Source organism: Carassius auratus, chromosome 8 (assembly GCF_003368295.1).
Source record: "Carassius auratus strain Wakin chromosome 8, ASM336829v1, whole genome shotgun sequence".
Lineage (NCBI taxonomy): Eukaryota > Metazoa > Chordata > Actinopteri > Cypriniformes > Cyprinidae > Carassius > Carassius auratus.
The window spans coordinates 4,189,479-4,213,480 of NC_039250.1; the positions used below are offsets into that span (position 1 = coordinate 4,189,479).

The 24,002-nt window shown below is 36.4% G+C and overlaps 2 protein-coding genes across 3 annotated transcripts in view; both read right to left on the reverse strand.

The window, feature by feature from the left end:
- Positions 1-517: 517 nt before the first annotated feature.
- On the reverse strand, positions 518-18,981 carry LOC113107018 (ATP-binding cassette sub-family D member 1-like). The gene is made up of 10 exons (XM_026269137.1): positions 17,054-18,981; positions 12,457-12,637; positions 11,506-11,648; positions 10,980-11,151; positions 10,236-10,330; positions 7,579-7,724; positions 6,400-6,545; positions 5,518-5,602; positions 4,813-4,938; positions 518-3,587 (listed from the first exon to the last, which is right to left on the reverse strand). The coding sequence occupies exons 1-10, from the start codon at positions 18,008-18,010 to the stop codon at positions 3,278-3,280; spliced, it is 2,361 nt and encodes a 786-aa protein (XP_026124922.1). The 5' UTR covers positions 18,011-18,981; the 3' UTR covers positions 518-3,277.
- A 2,017-nt stretch (positions 18,982-20,998) lies between these two features.
- Positions 20,999-24,002, reverse strand: part of ccdc120a (coiled-coil domain containing 120a) — a 47,575-nt gene continuing 44,571 nt past the window's right edge. For both annotated transcript variants that reach the window (XM_026269139.1, XM_026269138.1), the window contains exon 11: positions 20,999-23,698. In XM_026269139.1, coding sequence (XP_026124924.1) covers positions 23,593-23,698 — 106 coding nt within the window. In that variant the 3' untranslated portion in view covers positions 20,999-23,592. The remainder of the gene's footprint in view (positions 23,699-24,002) is intronic.

Below are 24,002 nucleotides of genomic sequence, written 5' to 3' on the forward strand. Positions count from 1 at the left end.
TATCAATCTATTTGTCTATCTATCTATATATTATCCATCCGTCCATCCATCCATCTATCTATCTGTCTGTCTGTGTCGGTATATCTATCCAGTTGTCTATTTATCCATCCATCCATCCATCCATCCATCCATCTGTCTGTCCAGCCATCTATCATCAATCTATTTGTCTATCTATCAATCCATCTATCTATCTGTCGGTCTATTATCCATCCTTCCATCCATCTATCTGTCCATCTAATTGGCTGTCTATCTATCTACACATGGATAGAAACCCATACAAGTCACCAATCTGTCGCACTATCTATCCATTTATCTGTCTCTGTGTATCTGTCTGAATAATAGAAAAATAAGCTTCCTAAGCCCAAATATAAATATTATGCAATGAGGATTTGAGACTCACTCTAAAATGTATTATGAGTGCAGTGAACAGTTTTTGTTCAGAGAAAGCACAAAAGTCATCAGAACCAACTTGGCAATTTCCTTCTGAATGCATATGTAATAAAAGAACGGAGAGATGTTTTCAAGAGGAAATGTTTTATTAGACTGTAAAGATACATTTTTAATAATTCAGGTAAATGTGCAAAGGGTCCAATATTGAATCAATTACATTGCAATCTCTTTTATCATAGTCATACCTAAAGAAAACAATACAAAATTGTTTGCGTTAGCAAAGGTAAAAGATTAGTTTGAAAAATTATTGCAATGAAAATATAACCAATTTGTGGTTCAAGATACAAAATCATCTGTGCATTAGGTGTGCAAAATCTCACATTATAAAATATTTCAGTAAAAAATACAGACATTATTAAATTCAATGTCATAGAAATATTGTGGACAGCTTTTTCTTCTGAATGGAAATTTCTTTGTGATTAAATCTTACAATCCTTTAACATCTTTCAAGTGACTGACCTTGTGAAATCAACACACAACGAGAACAAAAGCAGTTTGAAACGTTACATAAAAGACTGAAATTCTAAGGACACTTTAAAGAAATGTCTCAGCTGGAAGAGATCTGGTTAATGTTCAGATTAACTCTAGTGGTCATCACCCTACAACTAACACAACACCCATATCAGACGCCATCACCTCGGGCTGAATCAGAACTGATTTAATCATCATGTGTCTATGGGCGTTCCTTCAGGCTCTGCGCTCAGACCAACAGAATACAGCCCTTGGTTTTTGTTTTTTTTTCTAAAAAGTCATATGCAATCTACCCTTCGGCTTTTTTTTTTTTTTTTTTTACACAATTAGAGCAAGAAAGTTTCATTATTAGAAGAACATTATCTCCTCTAATGGACATGATTAGAGATGAAGGTTTAACTGATGTCTATCTAATGAAGAAAAAAAGAGACATTTCATTTGAATGGAAAACTTTCCTTCAAAGGTGCTTCTCATGGAAGCTTGTTTCCACCACAGAATAAAAAATAAAAAATAAAAAGTATGACTGTTGTATCACATATCAGGCATTTTTCTTAGAATTATGGATTTATCTCATAATTGTCTCATAATAATCTTGCAATTCTGAGTTTATATCCTGCATGTCTGACTTTTTTCTCAGAACTGCAAGAAAACAAATCGGAATTGTACAATTAAAAATGTGCAATAACAATTATTTATTTATTGTATTCTGTGGTGCGAACAAGCTTCCATAGATTCTTGTTGATTGTTTAAAGAATAAAAAAAACATAAAATTTTTTGCCATTTCTTATTGACCACAATTACTTGCACATTATCACACAAAAGATGTTTATAACATCATATAAGGATATTCCCGCATACATGTACACAGCATTTATGTGCATGTGAATGTGGTCATTGTTCAAATATCTATTAGTATTAGAGAAAAACAAAGAACTTATCATCTACACTGTGGACAAGTTTCCCCTTTTTGATTTTGCATTAAAACATGGCAGGATTTGAGCTACAGCATTCATGTCAACTCCTTAGAAGTTTGAAAATATCACCCCTGAAATGATACAAAACAGCAGAGCCCAAACTCGGCTTTCACCCTTTCCCTAAAGACAAACGCACAGACGCACGCGCTGCCTGGGTCCTGCAGATTTCCAGAGAATTCTTCAGAGAACAGCGATAACGAGCAAGAGGAACAGCTTTCATAGGTGCTTTCATCATCGACCGCACCTGGTGGAGTTGGCAGCTGTCTCCCACCCCCTCCAAAACACACCCACCTTGAGTACTACCCTCACACACACACACACACATATATACATACATAAACAAACAAACACACACACACACTAACCGCAGTGTCTTTGTACAGCTAACAAAAGCTTTTGAGGTTCTCACTGTGCGTTTTCTGTCTAGAGACTACAGATGGGAATCTGATTCTGATTCTGTTTTATCAATGGTCCTGTTAATGGTTCTTTTGAAGTGGGATGGATTATGATTGGAAAATAATTGTCCTAAATTCACTACCCTTGGAAGCCTGTTGTCAAATTATGAAATGAGATTTCAACAGTGAAGAATCAAAAATATATATATTTTTAGGCATTGGATAAAAAACAACAGGTTCTCCTGTTCTTATCTTTGTCTGAGCTTATGCACCTCAGTTTTTAAATGAATATTGCTCAAATGATCCACAAATAATGCTTTTAACTGAGCTCAGATCAGTGAGGCCTTTGATCAATCAGTTTCAAAAACATAAACAAAATCTCTGCTGATTGAAAGAAAATATCAAATCCTAGATTTGGTGAAAAATATAGCATAATGAGAATTGTATAAGCAATTTTTTAAAAGGCATAATTTTTAACCAGGAACAGCAAATTAGTTAAGGTATTTTACAGCACAAGGGTTAACATCCTGAATTCAGTTTTGAATGACTCACAACCCTAAATGTAATCAAAGTCTGTGAAAAAGAAAAGGTTCCAGCTGTCTTTTGAAATCATGAAAATTTACAATTACACACTCAACTGTTGATTGCTGACAAAAATAATGCTAAAAAAATAAGATGCACGTTGATCATCATAACAACGGCAAAGTTGTTTCAAGGTGTTTTGCATATTTTCTTGCAGTGTTTTTTCAGAATCCTTTGTGGAATACAAACGTTCTAGAACCGTTAACGGAACCAAACATCCTTAAAACGATTCTCTTAAAAAAAAACTGGAACTGGTTTTGATTAAGTTTTTGCTTCCTAACCCTATTAGAAACAGATTTAGTCAATGCATGCATCTAAAACATATGTGGGCTGATATATGCACACACACACACACACACACGCGCTCACACCTGGCCTTGAATGCATCCATCATCTCCCTGCAAATCACTCCATAAGGTCTTTCCCTTTTCCACCAGATCCCACATCTCTCTCCTTCTCCTCCCCCTCCTTCTGCTGCTCCCTCTCTCCCTCCATCCCATCATCCTCCTCCACTTCCCCTGGGTTCGGCAGACTGCTGTCCTCCCCCAGAATGCGGCACAGCTCTACCAGCCGCTGCTGCATCTTGGGAATTCCCGAGAGCTGGGTCTCAAGCCGGAGCTTCTCGTCCTGCAGGGAGATCCGTGTGGAGGCGTCCAGCTTTTCAAAGCGCCAGCCGCCCTCGCCATCAAACTGCAGCAGGTGGGAGTGGTACTTCCTGTCAACGGAGGAAATACAGGACAAGGTGTGTCATTTTGACTGATTTGAAAGTAACAAAGAGACACTACTAGAGAAACCTCTGGATAAAACCATGTTTAAAGCTGTGCTGTGTCCTCACATGGGCTTTCCCCCTAACATTTCTGGAACGTTTTGCACTTCTAAAGTCTATTGTTATTTATTTCTATTTGATTAAGTCTACTTATAAGGATAATCCAGGTTTCTTGTAACCATAAATTATCGTAATTTAGTTTTTTTGCACCCTCCTTTATACCCTTGAAATTAAACATGCTGTTTATATGAATATGTTTCTAAGAAGTCCATCTTTATTTATCAGGGTAAAACTAACTTGATATAGATATACATTACTGTTCAAAAGTTCAGTGTCATTGAGATTTTCCAAATGCTTTCGACTCTTCTGCTCACCAGGGCTGCATTTATTTGATCAAAAATACAGTAAAAACTGTAAAATTGTGAAATATTATTACAAATTAAAGTAACTGATTTGTATTTGAATATATTTTAAAGTGTCATTTATTCCTGTTATACAAAGCTGAATTTTCGGCAGCAATTGCTCCAGTATTCAGTGTCACATGATCCTACAGAATGTATTTTTCTGGAAACCGAGATACATTTCTTTCAGGGCTCTTTGTTGAACAGAAAGTTAAAAAGAAACGACATTTATTTCAAAACAGAAATCTTTTGTAACATTATAAAAGTCTTGTATTGTAACCATATTGCTGAACAGAAGTATTATTTTCTTTAAATAAATATGTTAATCTGTTCATGGATGGCATGAAACGATTCACTTGCTAACTTCCACACACCCGTTCTCCATAACCCAAAGGCATAACATGATTCATCGTAGCTAGTTTTCTGACTGATGAAAAAAGCGTGGGCCGTTCCCTTGATTCTTTATTTTGCCTGTTGCGATCAGAAACACAGGTGTTTTCTCTCAGGGCACCCATTAGTGATTTCATGCTACAGTATTCAGCACCTTCAACAAGCCATTACTGCAGCTTTCTTGGATAACTTGTCTGGGTGGTCTGGGTGTTTTGAATATTACAGTATTTCTACAAAGTACATCAAACTTCTACATCAAAAAAGCATGAAAAATCCTGTTTTCCATCATATGAACCCTTTAATCTTACGAACATAAATACACTTTTTTTTCCTGACTAGCAATAAAGGAACTGCTCTTCATTTTCATACGACTGAAAACCCACCAGAGAGAAGGACGGTGTGTAATAGAGAGAAGCGCAATCCCAGCATCCTTTGCAGCTTCAAAGATTTTGCCCTCCACATCAATACTCACAGCACTCGTGCACTCATCCAGGAGGGCGTATTGAGGCCTGTTAGAGAGAAACCAGAGATTTATCAGCTTTAAACACACAAGTTGTTAGGGACTTATAAAGCAGACTTAAAAGCAATAGTTGGCAGTTGAATAGTTTAATTTTTTATATTCTGACTTGGTTTTTTTTTTTTTTTTCCATTAATAAATATCTCAGTGGTTCTACAATAATCTCCCCTAAAGCAGCTGCTGGCTTCAAATGTCCAAGTCCTCTGTATAGATTCAAAAAAACACTCACTGAATCCAATTTAATGCTCACAACGTTCAGTAATTGAATATTTATCACTGCAGTGGCTTTAAGGAAACCATGAGCAGCTTTTTTTGCATGTATCATAACTTAGCATATTCAAAGTGTTATTTTTTTTAATTTAGACAGACGAAGTCATTCTACCAATTATCTCAAGCAACTGAAAGATATCCCAGTAACATCCCTGATTCTTAACTAACATTAAATTGGATTCAAACAGATGTTAGTACAGCATTAAGCATAGTGTAAAAATATGATATATGCCTCTGCCTCAAATTATCTGAAAGTGTATAATATTTAATAAAATGTCAGTCAAAAAGACAGCAGACGTACTTATGGTAAAACATCCTGGCCATGCCCATCCGCTGCTTCTCTCCTCCAGACAACACATCCTTCCAGTCGCTCACTGCATCCCAACCTGACAAGATTTAAAAATGTTTAAATACTAACAATAACGTATGTTTGCTACTAATGCAGTTTCGCTTCTTCCATATTACTGATTAATGTAAACATGCTTTATTAATTATATGCTATTAATATTTTAACCAAAAAAAAATTGTTTACATCCAGTACAGCAAATGTGCTGTGCTGTGCTTGCTTTTATCCTGCAACACTGGTGAAAATAAACATTCACTTATCAGATTGTGTTCAAAAGTTCAAAAGTTTGAGGTCGATAAGAGTTTTGATGTTTTTGAAATAAGTCTCATAACGTTTTCAATTTGAATAGATTTTGAACTGTCATTTGTTTCTGTGATGCAAAGCTGAATTTTCAGCATCATTTCTCCAGTCTTAAGTGTCACATGGTCCTTCAGAAACATGCTTATTTGATGCACAATACATTTCACAATTCGAATATCAGACTGTGTTGCTTAATATGTTTGTAGAAACCATGATACATTTTTTTTAGGATACTTAAAACATTTATTCTATTTATTTGAAATATAAATCTTTTGTAACATTATACATGTTTTTTTCTGTTGCTTCTGAGCAATTTAATGCAACGCTGTCAAATAAACATATTATCATTGTTTTCAATAAATAAATAAAAAAATCTAATCTTACTGATCATAAACTTCTGAATGGTAATCAGAGAATATTCCATCTTGAACATACATAGTTACAGTAGTTCCAATCTCACCAAAGAAAAAGTATTTATATATTACATATTCCCATCCGGTGAATATTATTTGAAGATGCTCCTGTGACGTCTCTTACCTCCTTCTCTCTCCAGGATGTAGCAGAGGTTCACAGTTTTGAGGATGTCCTCCAGCTGCTGGTCAGTGATGTCTTTCTCCTGCATCTCCTGAACAGAGTGAGGATAGATGACCTGATCTCTCAGCGTTCCCACAGACATATAAGGCCTGAAAAGAGAAGGAAAACAATCAGGAATCCCAAATCCTGGGATTTAATCGTCTAGTTCTCTTTGTTCCAGATGAGTCCAAAGAAAACTTGAGTCCACATCTTTTTTAGTGGATTAAAATAGCAGGATTATGTTGATGAAAAGATATTACTTCTGAATAACACTCATATTTTCACTGTGTATGTAATGATATTTTCACTGTATGTCTCGTTTGATCTATTTATCCATCTATCCTCTGTGCTTCACATTTTGCATTAATAATTCTCATAAAACTAAGGCAAAATGGGTGAAGTGTTTAAGAATGTAGTCTTCTCAAAATCACGGTGCGTTAGGCACATCTTCTAAAACCCTGTTAAAAGTCCTATTCGATCTTTTTTCTCCTTTAACAGTCCTGATATGCAGAGACATTCAGTGAACTGCATGCGAGCCAAATGACAAGCAGCTGCTGGTTCGAAATGATGTTGGACACGTCCCGTTGTGTGATCATGAGAACGAGGCGATGCTGTACTCCTGTTGGGTTTGTAATGAAGCCGACATGTTACGCAGTCACAGGAGCACCATATGTGCTGACTGCTTTTGGATTGTGCTCCTCTTTTTAATCAGCACACTCATCAGCGCTAATTAACCTGGCACGGCGTGGGAAATGGAAATAAACACGTGCACGCACACCCACGTCTCTGCCTTCTAATTGATCTTAATTCTTAAACAAAATCCATCAGACTGCGTCTCAGTACTGGGTCCTGAACCTGCACAAAGAGAAATCCACAGCCTATACTGGGGTAAATCGTGGCCTAATGGTTAGAGATTCAGACTGAAAGTGACAACAAAAGCCGAAATTGCAAAACTCAGCTTAATGGCAACTTGAAAATGCATTAAAATCATTTTGATATTAGTGAACATTGCTTAATTTTGCATTTCATTTGACATGATAAACCCCAGACAAAAAATCTAGCCCTCCTTACTACACACTCTCTTCACCAGAGAAGTGCTTACTTTTAGTGCATACTTTTTAGGTCACAGAGTGGAGTCAGTACCTTTGAGGTATGTAAAACATGTGCTCGGGTGATGGCTTGTAAAGCACTCCGCTGTAGACGGGCCAGAGGCCGCTCAGGATTCGGAAGAGAGAGCTTTTTCCACAACCGTTGGGGCCTGTGATCAGCAGATGCATGCCTTCATCAACCTGGAAGAAAAAGACCCAGCATCTTACCCTTACATGTTACTAAAGACACGAACGAACATACATGCAGCGGATCGCGTAGCAGAGAGAGAGAAAGCTGCACAGAGGGACAAACCACGGGAAACAGCTAAATGTGTTTACAAATTCAGTAAAGCCACAGGGTTAAAAGGAGCCACTGTGATGGGAAACGCTTGATGGTTTTCAAAGGCCTCTCTGCAGCACAACACACTGAGAAAAACAGATCGCTCCCTCTCTACACCCTGTCATTATGCTAAAGCCATCCATTCACCAGACACACATAAATAGAGCAGCACGGCTTCCTGCTAGAGCGTCAACTACTATTAAAAGACCTTCAACACAACACCAAACCAATGTGAATCAATTGGGCTCAAAACATCTGGAAGCGACGTTAATGATAATACTAAGTATAGAGACAAGCTGCTCAAGTGACTTTATTCTGATGGCTAACAAAGTGCAGATCTAACCAGAAAGAGCTGACAAATTAATCTTAAAGGAACAGTTCATCCAAAAATGTAACAACCTCAAAGCACCGCCACATTCCCTCCGGCTTCCATGCTAGGTTTTATTTATGACATCATAGTCTACCGTGCTTTCTTCCTTTTCTTTTGGCTGCAAAACCGATCCGAGAATGCATTGTGGGTAATGATCATTGTGTCATGAGTGCACCGCATGACTGCGATATCAGGGCTAAGAGAGGGTATTAGCAGCATGCCGCCCCTGCAAATCGAGGCGCTGTTGTGGAAACCCTAAGAGCACACTAACGCGCGACCGGAATATAATCAGCACATTGTCCGGGGTAGACCACAGGGGGGTCACACTGGGGTACACATGACCCATTTCTCAGAATATAGCAGGAAACATGAATTAATCATAAGGGAGCAGATACTCAATCCAGACTCAAGAAATGTGTCTATTCGTAACTAGCGCATTCAAGACAAGATACTCGCTGAAATAGTACATTTAACAGACAAACAATGGGTGTCATATCATAATAATTGTGTGTAAGCTGTACTGTAAGTGGACAGTTCATTTTGAGCCAAATTTACCCTGGATTCACAACAGGTGCAGACATTTTAATACTACATTAATATCCACATTAATATTAATTTATAAAATTAAGGTCACTTAGTTATTTGATTTCTAATAAATTAATGTATTTAAGAAATTATATTCTACTCTATATTACAGAAATATTTAATTCAGTGTATTATATCAATTATATTTATATAAATGTATTATATAAATATATATCATTTTAGAATTCAAATTAAATAACATTATAGTATTTTAAATACAATTATATTTTATGTTTTTAGTTTGAATATTTTAGTTTAAAAAAAAATATTTTGTGTGCTTTTTTAATTTTTAGTACTTTTTTAATTTTATTTTATATAAGCCTATATTTTTTTGTTTATTATTTATTTGATTTTTATTTTAGTATTTTTTGTTATTTTAGTACAAACTTAAACTAACCTAAAATGAGAAATGCTGCCTTGGAAACTAGATGAAATAAAACATTTTTTTTAAGATATACATTTTAAAAATTATTATTATATATCAAATAAAAAAAATATTTGTAATAGTTTTATTTAAATATAACTATGATATAAATTATAATATATGTTAATATATTTGTATTTTTTAAATCCACAAGACTACAAAACTGCAAAGATGAAAGTTTATTAAAACCGTTCAAGAAAAGTGACCAGTTCATGTGTAATTTTCCTTAAATATTAACCCAATGCTAAAAAAAGAAAGCTACACATGTTCACGTTGTCAGTCAACTATCAATGTATCAGCTCTGCAGGCGTTATCTAAAACATGTGCATAATAAACAGCCGTGGTGAGAATATATCAAAGGAAAATCTCCAGCATATTTTTCTGCACTTATCTTGCTAGCTTTAAAGTTTATGGCTTTAAGTCCTGCTAACATGTTTTGGATTGTAGAGTAACTGACTATATCTCTCACCAGTGCACAGGCAGAGAAAACTAATTCAAATATTCCATAAAGATAAGCTAATGTAAGATAACAGGTGATGCAAGCAAAAATTGCCACAGTAAGAGTGAATGAGCAAAATACATAAATATAAATTCTCCAAGGGGGTCTCGTAATATATCTTCTCCTAAACCCACTTTAAACTGTCAAAAGGTCAGGCGCTGATTAGCATTGCTGTATTATCAGTGAAGTACTCACAGAACTAGGCTAGAGAAAAAGAACAGATAACAGCCTCATTGACATATTCACACTTCACATGCACATAAATCATGCAGAGAACAGCATGTTGCATCAGACGCCTGACTCATTTACTCTGCACGAGCACAAGATATTGCAGCATAGTGATAGAAATAATTGAATATACGGTCTCCTCAGCTTGAAGATGGAGAGAAGTTTTAGTTGGATGTAACAAGTATGCAATCCCTACTACACTAGCATGTCAATTTTGCACTGGTAAAATGAAAATGACTCAAGAAGGGTTTCAGACAGGAATGTACCTGTATGTTCAGGCTGGAAACCACCACGTCCCCTGTAGGAGTTATTATGGGTAGGTTTTCACATTTGATGCCCTGTTCCACATCAATCACCTTACCTAAACAAACACGCACAAACATTACAAGACAGTTACTTCATGAAAATGTTCAGTACAGTACATAAACGTAATGATTATTACTATGTACTGTTTAATATACACTACTGTTCAGAAGTTTGGAACAGTAGTGTTTCTTATGTTTCTTCTGCTCACCAAGGCTGCATTAATTTGATTAAACAGGCAGTAAAAACTATAACATTGTAATATTATATTTCTATTTGATTATATTTTAAAATGTAATGTATTCCTTTGATCAAAGCTGAATTTCCAGCATCATTCCTCCAGTCTTCAGTGTCACATGATCCTTCAGAAAACATTCTGATATGCTGATTTACTGCCCAAGAAACACTTATTATAATCTTCAATGCTGAAAACAGTTGTGCTGCTTAATATGTTTGTGTAACCAGTGATTTATTTTTCCAGGATTAATTTTAGGTTGAATGTTAATTTAAAAGAGCAGTATTTATTAATTGGATGACTGTATAGGATATATTTCTTCAGATGTAGTAAGCCATCTGCATATAGAAAACTGCTATACAGTCCAAAGTATTCTTACTTCCTGAAGCTGTAGATAGTACACTATATCAAACATAGCAATGACACTTACACAACACACAACCGAAACAGATCAAAATAAACTTGATCTGACCTCTGATCTGCAGCGGTCCCTCCACTCTCATGCCATGTTTTATCTTCCCAGCCGTCCCTGGCTTTTCTGGCTTCACCTCTGAGGCCGAACGACGGTACACTCCAACACGCACATCCTCAAACACCTCGAACATCTCATACACACGAGCCGTGTATCCAGCCAGTTCTGTGAACTGTGAGGAGATCGGCACTTTTTAGCCACATTTAGAAATGTAACCTTGTATAAGCAATGACTGAAATGACTAGTCAGGGAATGATTTACTGGGAGTTGAATGCACAGTGTTTAAGTTTGCTAAATTAACATGACATAAGGTTTATAGATGACTGGCTACCCTTAAACATCAAACACAAAAAGCAAACTGTGGTTGGTTCTTTAAAATTGTTTAGGTTTATTGATTTAAAATAGAAAAGCTCAATGCATTTTCTCTGTAATTGTTTAGTATTTATTTGCTCATATATTTATTTTGCTGATGAAATCTAGATTTGAAAGCACTCTTTGTAACGCTAGTAGGTGAAATGCGTCTCACCTCTTTGTAGGAGACCATGATCCTCTCCACTGCATCAGCTGCGGCGTTCAGAAGGTTCCGGGCCGTGGTGAAGGCCTGTGTGCGTTCACTCACCAAGTCCTCCTCCTTCATCCCCAGGGCTGCCTGTTTTACATCCTCTGAATCTGAAAGGATTTCACAAGAACAAGAGTGTGAGGAAAGTATAAATAAATATAATAAAGGTGAAAGAGCAGCAAACACGTCGATCAGATTTTAGAGATCTTGTTTTGAAGTATTATGGAGAGCAGTATGGGGTCAGTAAAAAAAAAAAAGTATAATATTAATAAAAAATGAAAAATTTATACCAACACATATATAGTGTTACAAAATGTTTCTATGTCATGTTTCTTTTTAATTTTCTATTCAGTTAATAATCCTGCAAAAAATTTTGATGATGTTGAACAAATGATAAATGTTTCTTCAGCAGCAAATCAGCATATTAGAATGATTTCTCATGGATCATGTGACATTGAAGACTGGAGTATTGATTGCAGGAATATTACATTTCAATTAGGGGTGTAACGATACGCGTATTCGTATCGAACCGTTACACCCCTAATTTCAATATATACTTAAATACAAAAGACTCATTTTCAATTCTTCAAATATTTCACAATATTACAGTTTTTACTATATTTATAATCAAATAAATAAATGCAGCCTTGGAATTTCAGAAACATTATCTTACTGATCCCAAACTTTGAACGCTACTGTATAAACGAATATGTGGTACAAAAAATTCAATTGTATCAAACTGTCCCCTTTAAGAACACCATATCAACACACGCTCAAGGACGTCCGAAGAAGTTTGGGACTGAAACAATCACACAGACAAAACGTCTGGAGCCACAGATGTAGAGAGAAGAACAGGAACTACAGATAATCATAATGTAAATAAACTTAAAATATATAATAATAAATCATAATCCATACCGTATTTCGAGTATCCAGTGGCAGTGATGATGGGCACGGCGACCATGACCAGGCCCGATGCACTCCAGAGATATTTCATCAGGAACTGTTCCAGCATGACATACCACAGCCTCTTGAACAGGATGAGGTTTATCTGCTTGGACAGCGCCGTGTAGCTCCGCTGCAGCTGCAGCATCTCGATCTGCGCAGGGCACAGACGCAGGCACGCAAACACACACGCAGACACGCATACACGCAGATACACAGGCAACAAGATAACATCAAGTTGAGGAACCACAAGCTCACACACAGGTTGGTTTCCAATAATAAAGTGTCCAATCAGGCTTCTTGATTCAAGATAATGTCATTTCATAACCTTTTTGTATTAATAAGAAACATACATTTTAAGCATAACATCAGAGCATATTAAAATCATCATGTAGGTTAAGGAGAGTTAAGTGCAGTGTGTGTAAGTGAAGGCCTTGGGTTAAAGAGGCGAACATAGACTTTTGCCCCAATTCCAGGGCCTTCTTTGTATTCAGACACATCACATGACTTCTCTCTATGAACTTCTCTCTGGCCACATGACTGAATTTCGGGAACATTTCCCATTGCAGGCATGGGGCACTGTTTGTTCAGCAGGGACATCTGTTTTTTCATTCTGACACATGAACAAAATGACCTCAAACACCTGTCTTACAGTCTTAAAGAGAAAATTCACCCATAAATCAAAATTCTGCCATCATTTACTTACCCTTAGGGCTGCACAATTAATCTAATTTCTAATTGTGAAAACAAGTATGAGTGCCACAATTACGTAATCGTTCAAAGCAGCAATTAATCATTCTAAGTCCACTTATGTTATTCTGCGTGCTTAGAAAGCATTTTATTTTTATTTCAACATGTTACCTTAAGGGTTTAAGTACAACATTACAATACCATTCATATTTTTACTTTTTTATTATTTAAAGAGGAAACCAATCCAATAGTTGACATTTGAGACTTAATACTAAAGAGTGTTTACAGCTTGTTTATTTTCATATAATATTTATCACTATAAGACCTCATTAGTTAACCTTAGTTAATGCATTAACATTCACAATGAGCAATAGCGTCATTTGCCACAGAAGTTATTAATCTTTGTTAAAAGTACCTTATAAAATACCTAAGATTAATGAATGAATGTTCAGAAGAATTTTTCATTGGCAGTTTATGTTAACTTATTATTTAACTAATGTTAACTACTGAAGCCCTAATGTAAAGTGTGAATGAACAATAAATGATCAAAACACTTGTAGTCCTGATTAAACTGTAAAATATGTTTGAAAATAAATAGCCTATTAAGCCTAAATATTTAAGTATTTGGGCTGTGATGAACACCATAGCAAATCCACAAATCTGAATGGCTATTTAAATCTATTTAAATACATTTCAGAAAGTAGCAGCTGCTTTATTTATGGGGTTTCCAGGGTAGTGGCTGCATTTTCTGTAGTTTAGCGCCATCTGCTGTCAGAGAGTGAATGTGCTTTCATTCAGCGCATCTCTCAAGTGTTCCCCCATGTGCTTCTCATGCATGCTTGTTTACATCAGAGTGCGCACTCTTTCAAGTATCATACAGCGGTCTTGTGCATTCTGTCCAGTTGATTGGAAAAGTATTTCTAAAATGCATTCCAAATTCGGAATAATTTGTAATATATATTTATTCACGGGACTTAGAAGTGCCCACGATAACAATATCGTGCATATTCATTACCGTGATTCACATTTGGTCTTCCAGGTCTCCACCCAGAACCACATCACTCCATGTGACTCTGTGATCGTTGGAGACTCAATCATCCAACACGTCTATGCTACCCTAGCTAAATGTAAAGTGCACACTCACTGTTTCCTTGGTGCTCATGTTCTCGATGTTTCTGAGCAAAAAAATATTTTTATTACCTTTTAATGCAGTGTGTAACAGCTTTAAGTGAATGAAAACATGCTGCCAAGTCTTAAATCTGAAAGTTAAATCTGAAAACCGAGAATTAGGGTTGGGTATCGATTGGGTTTTATTCGATACTGGTGCCATTTCGATACTTTTAAAACGGTACAGGTGCCTAAACGTTGCCTGAACCGATACTTCTATAAAAATAAATAAATAAAATTTAAAAAGCCTAAAAAGGACAACATTAAAGAACATTAAAACAATTTAAAATAAATCCATAGCATTCACACGCTCCTTGGATACTCTCATTTCCCAAGCATCCCTTACTTAATAAATGTATTTCATGATCTGGGTCATTATTTAATACAAAACCACACATAATGTTTCTACTGTATCTCAGTCAATCACTCTGATATTTAGTTAAAATGAGTGCTGTCTGTCACTTTCTTTAATCAGTTCTGTGAATAACTGTATGTTCATTCTTTATAAAGTAGCAACAATGTTGTTTGTAAAGTACTGTAGCCCACAGTTTAAGGCACATTAGTATTTTCACCCAAAAAAAGGGGTTTAGGCCAGTTATTTATATCTTTTGCTTTAGTATCTCAGAAGGAAATATCGGTTTACATTTCCAAACATTCATTTATCCATTAATTTTAATAATAATCTATTCTAAAGACTAACTTTTGCACAGTAGTGTATGCATAAAGTACGTATAATTAAATGAAGTATATTTAAATAAGTGTAATTAAAGTATACGTTCATATGTGTTAAGGGCTAGATTTTCACTGGAGGAGACAGCTGTGGTATGATGAGCTGTGAATGGAGTAAAAACTTTACAGTAGATGAGAAACCGATTGATTCCTCGTGACCTTTTGTAAACCATATTTACAGTATGATAAAAGAACTGCACAGATACAGATATTATAACAATCTATCGATAAACACACAGCTCGTGTCCTCTGTTTGTGTTTGAGTCGCTCGCGGACTGTGGATTGCAGAGCGCACTGAAAGACGGAGAGAAGACAGATCTTCTGCCGTTTTCATATGACATTTAAAGGTGCTGTAGGGAACTTTTGTAAAAAAATATTTTTTACATATTTATTAAACCTGTCATTATGTCCTGACAGTAGAATATGAGACAGATAATCTGTGAAAAAAATCAAGCTCCTCTGGCTCCTCCCAGTGGTCCTATTGCCATTTGCAGAAACTCCATCGCTCCCGGTAAAAAATAACCAATCAGAGCTGCGGTCCGTAACTTTGTTTGTGTTCAAAATGTAGAAAAATGTGTATAATAAGAGAGTACACCATGAATCCATTTTCCAAACTGTGTTTTTAGCTTGTCCTGAATCACTAGGGTGCACCTATAATAAGTGTTTATATTCAGACTATTTTAGATTGCTTCGGGGATACCACGGCGGAGTAACCCAGTACCTTTGTGATTCTTCATAGACATAAACAGAGAGAAGTAGTTCCGGCTACGATGTTCTTCCGCAAGACGCAAGCAGTTCTGTTTATGAACCGCTAGAGCGTCAAGAGTTAACTACCGCAGCTTTAAGCGGACTGACTCTGAGGCAATCGCAAATTTATGTACAGTTTATGCAGCCCCACTAAAAAAGCCTAGCGACGCCCATGCTTCGTGTGTACATTTCAGAGAACCAAGACAAATGTTTCAATCGATCGCTCAGGCATTTAAGAGGAACCAAAATGATGCACTGAAATCTGCGTGCTGATTCGGTTCGGTGCAAACCGGTTCCATATTGGTACCGGGTTTTGGTACCCAACCCTACCAAGTATAAAGTTATTGTCTCTCAAAAGAAAGAGTCGACTCTGAATCATTGAAAAGAGTCGTTTTTTAAAAACGAATCCCAAGCCAATTCATGTTGACCTTAACATGAAACATAACCATATTGCCCACCCACTTGTTGGTCTTTAAGCATTGGTCTGAATGAAGGTGCAAATTCATTCTTTGCCACTAGGTGCTGCTTTTGGAGCTGTAAAAATGGCGGTTTCCCCGGTAACGGTGTACACAGAGAAGCATATTATAAGACAATGAAATTGTTTCTTGACCTTGCACGCAGGTCATCCTGTTCTTGGGGACTCCCAAAACCAAAAATATAAACCTTTCATTACCCATAATAGGGACTTTAATCCAAAACATATAATAGTATCATTAAATGTTGTATAAGGATATAATATTAACATTTGTTACTAAAATAAATAAATAGTATTAACATTTGATTTTTATCTAAAGCCAACACAGCATAAAATATAAAATAAAAATAATAAGATAAACAATAATATTAAACAATTATTCTTAAATATCATAAATAATAAATAATAATCAAAAAATTTAAAGGGCCGACATCCTACGTCATCCACCCGAAGCTGCATCCGTGTACAACAATTGATTATTACCTTTAAATATGGTTATTTTTCTTACAAGAAAGCACGGACTCGCTACAGGAGGCCTCTGTTCACCCTCCGCAGCCGTGTAAGACACTTTATTTGAGGGTAAGTTATTCATGGGCTAATTTGGCTCATTTTCATTTTGGGGTGAATTAACTTTTTAATACTGTGTTCAGTGTATAAAAAAAGAGCAGCATGAACATGCTGCTAAACATCTCCTTTTGTGTTCCAAAGTCATGCACATTTGGAAAGACATGAAGTTGAGTTATTAGGAGACAGAAAATGTACCTTATGTCCTCCATAGAAGGCGATCTCCTCTGAATTGGCGATGATGCGTGAATGCATATATCTCAGGTCGCCTTTCCTCTTGGCTTCCTCGGCCACCAGTTTACCAAAGCGGGGAGAGAACGCTCTCAGAATCTTGGCAGTAAACGCCACCACAATGCCAGCTATGATGGAGGGCCATGTGGTGTTGGCACCTTTCGACTCGCCTGTTTTAATGAGTGTGTAACAGGTCACCACTACATCGAGGATAGGCTTGGTCAGGTTCGAGTACAGATGAGCCACAGAGCCAGCAAACATCACCACATCTTCGGTCAAAGACTGATCAGGGTTTGCCAGCCTTCCATCCATGTTGCTTACACGGTAATATGTCTGGTCACTGAAATACATCATGTAGGCATGGGTGACCAATCGAGTGCGAAATGCGAGGGTCAGCTGACCCTCCAGGTAACGGATGGCACTGTTCACAAAGGTGGCGGGAATGGCAATGAGCAGCCATTTGGTTAACTCAACCACAAACGCCCTGGGGTCTTTCTTCACAATGGTTTTCACTATTTGCCCATCCAAATTGGCTACATAGATGGAGAGAAATGTGCGTGAAATGAGAGCTAGAGAGTGGAAACCGAGCAGGCCGAGTTCTTTGCAGAAAAGCCGAGGAAAGAGGATTTTCAAGAGACGAATCAACCTCTCAAAGAATTCGCGGTTCACAGCCGGGGAGCTTTTCTTTTTCTTTGCAACTTCCACTTCTTGGGGTTCTCTATTGGTGGTAACCGGGTCGGTGCCCTTAACCTGTTTACTAGTCCTTCCCTTGAGCTTGCCATAAATGTAAGGGGAAAGTTTTTTTGCCCCATACAGAGCAACAAGAAGGACAATGGTGTTTCTCACAAGGGGTTTCTTCAGCTCAGAGGGTAGTTTTGAGTACACAGACATTTTTTCTTTGTAGCTTATCAATACTGAGGTCATTCAAAATTAAAGTTATCGATAAGCAGGTTGCTAATGTACACAGCTATATGGACGTCTATTCATGTAAACTAATATAAATGCGATTACAGCAAACTGACAGCATGTTTTATACGTTATATTGTAAATCTCTAAAGTTTCAGATACAGCAATGAGATTAAATGGAGACAAGTGGAGAGGTGTAGGCAATTCTGTTATTAAGACCCTGCATTCTCACAAGTGTCTCCTCTAAATTTCAGAAGAGAAATAAACTCAAATATTTATCCTTCTCACGAACAATCCGAGCCTATGCCATACGCATTAAGGCTTTCAACTATATCAACAGTCTTTGTGTTTCAGCTAAGGAGTTTTAGAAGAAACATCGGAGACAGTTGACACTTATGACAGATCACCTCTGAACGATTTCTGTTGGAAATTTTCGTTTATACGACAAAGCTAAAAAGTTAACGAACGTAAAATATACTTAAAGTGGTAAATAAACTGGCAAACATTTTCTGACTTCAGAGGTAACTTTAGTTCAAATGACTGCTAGCAAGTCAAGCTAATAATCTTGAGAGCACTAACGTTAACTTAGCAACAGCGGGGTGACACAAAAACTATATAAAACACTATTTAAACGTTTACATTTCCACTATATTGAATCAAACAACATGTAAATATCAAATACGTGTTGTTTGAGCCGCGCTGCTAGCGCTGCTTGCTAATATATTCACTTTACTTCACCTTCCTCCGACTAACTTTCCGTCTATTTTGATCCACGTAAAGGTCATTTTTCGCAGCTGAACGGAAATGCGACAGACCCTCATCGTGACGAGCACATGCAGTCCATGTCATTTAACTTCATAAACGGTCCGAATACAGAATAATAGTGTCTTAGTGCAGGCGTAAATCCATCAGGCTCACCGGGACTCGGTAGAATCAGTAGGCTGCGCCGATAGGTGGAGTACACACGGACATTACCCAAGCCACATATTACAAAAGTCACACACTGTCGTCATCATAAATAGCGTTTCCCTTATTATTGGCGATGTTAGTTTTATTGCGCCACGATGTATTGTTGTATGATAAATATCCATCTATAATTCAATTCACTTTACAGCTTTGGCACGACTGCAACAAAATCGCCACAGATGGTAATAAATGCAGAAAACATTTATTAATGTGATACTACTTAGGCCTAAAACAATATTAATAAATGATGGTAGCCTAATACTTACTCAGCTGGTATGTTATTGAACAGTTTATTTCATGGGCTGAATAAATCGGGCATAGAAGTTAGTAGGGAGGCAAGGGACAAATCCCTATACCAATATCCAGTGACTACCCAGATAGCAAATTGGTTGTGGGCCTTATCGGGTTGTTGTGGCCCACAGACCACCACGGCCCTCTCTCCTCGAATGGACCTTAAGCTGCTTGGCTAAAGAATACTAGAACTGTGCCTGAAGTCAACCAAAACTCACCCACAACTCATCCGCAGTGTCCCCAGAAATCAGTCATAACTGGCCCACAACAGTGCTGAAGCCCCAGATATCAGCCGGACAAAAGCCAAACTGCCACCACCTTTACCCCACAACTCCAGAAGCTCCAGACGACAGCCATAACTGGACCAATATAGTTCCAAAACTAAACCAGAAATTACCTTAAATAATATTTATATATTGTGCAAGGTATAATTAAAGGACAAAACAAAGAAAATGAAGTATAGTGTTTTATAACCAGGTAAAAAATAAAAACAATGGGAAAAAGATAAACCAATAACACTAGAATTAGGCGAAACAAAACCAACAATACAAGAAAAAAAAATAAAAATAAGAGAAACCAAATTAAACTGTTACAAACACAACAAACAAAAGACAAATGAAATACAACTCATATCTGCAGATGTGCAAAAACTAATAAAATATAAATAAAAAACAATGTAAAAGATTCACTCTCTTAATAATAACTTGTTTGGTTTACATTGTAACATCTTGTGAAGTCGTTCTTCTCTTTCTGCCACCCTCATGGTCACCAGCTAAGAAACTGTTTTGCCCTCCAGCTCAGTTGTGTGCACATACAGGATTTCACCTTACAGCCTCTACAATAGGAGATTCTGTGATGTCATGAACATTGTTTGATGTATAATTAATTAAGATGTATAATCGAGTGAGTATAGACTACCTAATTGTCCAGGAATAATTTTGATCAAACAATTGAATATAGTGTTCCTGTAGCTCAATTGGTAGAGCACTGTGCTATCAAATGCAAGGTTGTGGGTTCGATTCCCCGGGAACACATGATAGGTAAAAATTGATAGCCTGAATGCACTGTAAGTTGCTTTGGATAAAAGCATCTGCTAAATGCATAAATTTAATTTTAATTTATATGTGTATGTACCATTAACGTTGCAATTTCAGCCAGATATGACACCTGAAGTTAATGAATTTCACTTTCAAGGAGGTAAGCTACATTAGGCCTAATACAAAGGCGGAGAACATAAGGTAGCCGAAGTGTGTAAAACGCATCCTATTTTGCTCTTTTTACATTGACTATCACTTTATATTGAGTAAAATCAGATACAACAACAATTTCTCAAATATATTTCACAATATACAGCCTACTGATACATATAAACTTAAGTGGCTTGACTTCAGAGCAGAGTGAATCGCTTTTTTAAATTAAACAGTCAAGAACATCAATCCAATAAGGCAGTACAATTATAAATACAAAACATAGAGAAAGACACAAATAGGCTACAATACAAATACAAATCCTTTAAGAAAAAATGATCAGTGGTTTCCAAAGTCTGACATGACTTGTTATGATTTCAAATGATGCTATAACACGTCACTACCAATATCCAGCGACTATTAAATTCAAACAATGAAATGTCTGTTGTCTGCCATTATGTCCCCACCAAAGCCAACATCAAACCTACGCCCTTGAAACTAGACATTTCAGTCATCCAGTCAGTACATGTAGGCAATGTTAAATAACACAGACCACTACATATGACCAAAAACACTTTATTAAAAACAAACTTTGTACAGTCTTGGTTTTCTATTAGATTTTTTTTCCAATAGAGATATAAAATGTTGAAAACTAAAGAGAAAACAGCAAATTAGCCTTTACAGTTGGATGGGTTTCTTTCAAAAGTGATAAAACAGGGAAATCGCAAATAAACAGGTTTCAGATAAGGAATTTAAAAATTGAAATAAAATCCTCAATAGTGTCCAAAACATGTAGGGAACACCTTCAAAAAGTTTTAACATTTGGTACCATGATATGACAAACTTTATTGGTTTTATTTGCTTTCAGTTCGAAATCAACATCTATTAAGTCTTTAATCAAAAATAAAAGGCTGTTATCCTTCATATTCATCGTCCTTTAGATCATAATCCGATAGTTTTCTTTATCAACAGAAATGATTATGCTTCACGTGAGTGCAACAAGATCTTTCCAAACATTTGAAATATAATCTTAGATGTCCTCCGCAGGGTTTTAAAGCATCATACACATTTTACAACCTTCTCAACCGTCACACAGATGTTAAACTCTGATTTTAACTTAGATTTTATCAAAAGAAAAGTTATTTCTATGAGAGACACTTCCATGCATTAGTGGTGTGGATTCAAACGGACAGACCACAATCAAAGCAGCTTTCAGTGTAGTCCTGAGACAAGCACGGCAGCATTTGGTGACAAAGTATCTGAGAAAGTTCGGATTGCTTCAGTAAATTCAACTCTCAGTGTTATATTCTACAGATATATTCATAGTGAAGGCATCTGACATGAAGAAGCTTTTCAAGACCAACATCAAGTTGGCTACATAATGATAACACCGTGAACCAAATAAAAAAAATCAGGGAACAATAGAGTAAAGAAGAACAGATACCCGCATGCACTGGTACATCAAGGTTTGTTTCTGAAGGGAAAAGTATTATAGGGAAATGATTTAATTCTTTATTTAATCTGGCTGTGAGAAATACACATAGTAATAAGTCATTGTTTCTAAAAGTCTTCCCCACCACATTGGCTAGGCACAATGGTCAAAGATTCGCATTCTGGCATTAGTAGGCAACGCCACATTCTGAGCATCACAATTTGAATAAATTCTAGAAGAGGGTGCGGGAAAATTACTAGTCTTGGCAAAGTCCTGATTTGGTTAATTAATCCTTTTCATTTCATGCAATCTAATTACTGAAACATACAGTAAATATTGACATCTGCAGTCAATCCGATAGGAAAAACAATGAACAATTGCAATTAAGGCGCTATACACAAGAAGCTGGTGAGTCTTGCGACAAGCACTGCACCTGGCAGGACGCTTTGCATGCATCTGTAGTGGATGCTGCAGATTTGAATAGATCCAGAACCCCCTCAAAACACACCATGGGGCTCCTCCTAGTGGTCAAGGATTTCAATTCCTGATAGGAGTCTCAGCAAACCATGTAACATGAGTCGTATCTCACCCCAAAAATCGAACAAAAAATATTTTTATATTTTTATAGTATGTTTTTTTTAAAATCCCTAAATAAAACAGTATTGCATGTATTTTTTCAGGTTATGATTTCCTATTTTAAAATAATACAATTCTTAATGTAGACCAAAATAATCACTTTAAAACATTCTGGAGTGAAATATGTTTTTGACAGGTTTTGTGAGATTCAACCTTTGATTCTGGTTTCATTTTCTTATAATATATAAAATGTAATTTATTCTTTATTCTACCTGTACGTTTCTCTGTTTATTGTGTGACTGTGTATATTAATATGGGTATATAATTACAGCCTGAGGAAGAAAGCACGATAAATACGAGTGATACAGATAAAGATGTGACCTTTGTGCCATTCTTATCTCATCCTCCTGAATGAGCTCATTTATACTCCTGCACATTGTGATTAAGTAATAAAGATACTAATGGAATTCTACATTTCTTGAGTCCCTGACTCGATAACAGTCCATCGAAGAATAAGATTAAGCTTGGTTCTTTTCTCCTAAATATTTCAAAACCGCTACTCGGAATGACAAAAGCAAAACTCTAATTATTAATTTTGTCTAAACACAATTGATTGTAATTTGCATAGAAATATTTCCATAAAAACACTGAGATCATCCCGATTGTTTTTCAAAGGGCCTTACATGTCCAGTAGTACTTGTGGAAGGTCTCACCAGCGACCAATACTGGATTCTCATGAACAGCAAGAGCTCTTTTTATATATTTTGTGACAAATCCATATCAAGGCTGGAAATAGTTTGATAGAATGAATTCATAGGAATGTGCTGACATATTGTCTCTTTTGCCAGAGATTGCTACTTCTTTTGCTAATTAAAAGGGAAACTATCATAAAAAAGCTTCAGGAACCCAGAGATAATGTGAAAGTCGAAGACAGCTTGATCTCATGCTGAAAAGGGTCTTGAGTACAAGTATACTTAGCATACGTTAGTATATCAAGGATGCTAGACTGATTTCTGTCAGCTGCTGAAAGGAACCAAAAAGGTTTTTTTATTTTTAATAGTCCATTTTGGCATTTTCTGAGTCTGTGATTCTTTACACATGTAAGCTGGTGTTTGCTGTAGTCTCTTTGTGTTTGCATGAGTGTGAGATCAGACCAGTGTGCCTGGTGTGGGTCTGTCAGTACTGCTGTCTTTAAGTGTCATGTCCTGCATCTTAGATGAAAAGGTCTCTTGGTACAGAGAAAGCTCCATCGACCTGTAAGTGATGAGAAAGAAGAGGCCACAAAATCAGATAACATTGAAGAAAAGCAAATATATTTATATAGAACAATGAATTAGAGTATCCACAAACATAAGCAGCTCAGCTACTGTATAGTTAACACTGAAAATAATAGGAAATGTTTTTTAAACCGTACAAAATCTGCATAATAGATTGATTTCTGAAGGGTCATGTGACACTAAAGACTGGAGTAATGATGTAAAACAGTTCTTGTAAATTGCAATAATATTTCACAATATTTTCAATATTGTACATTTAATGTGGGCTTATTGAGCATAAA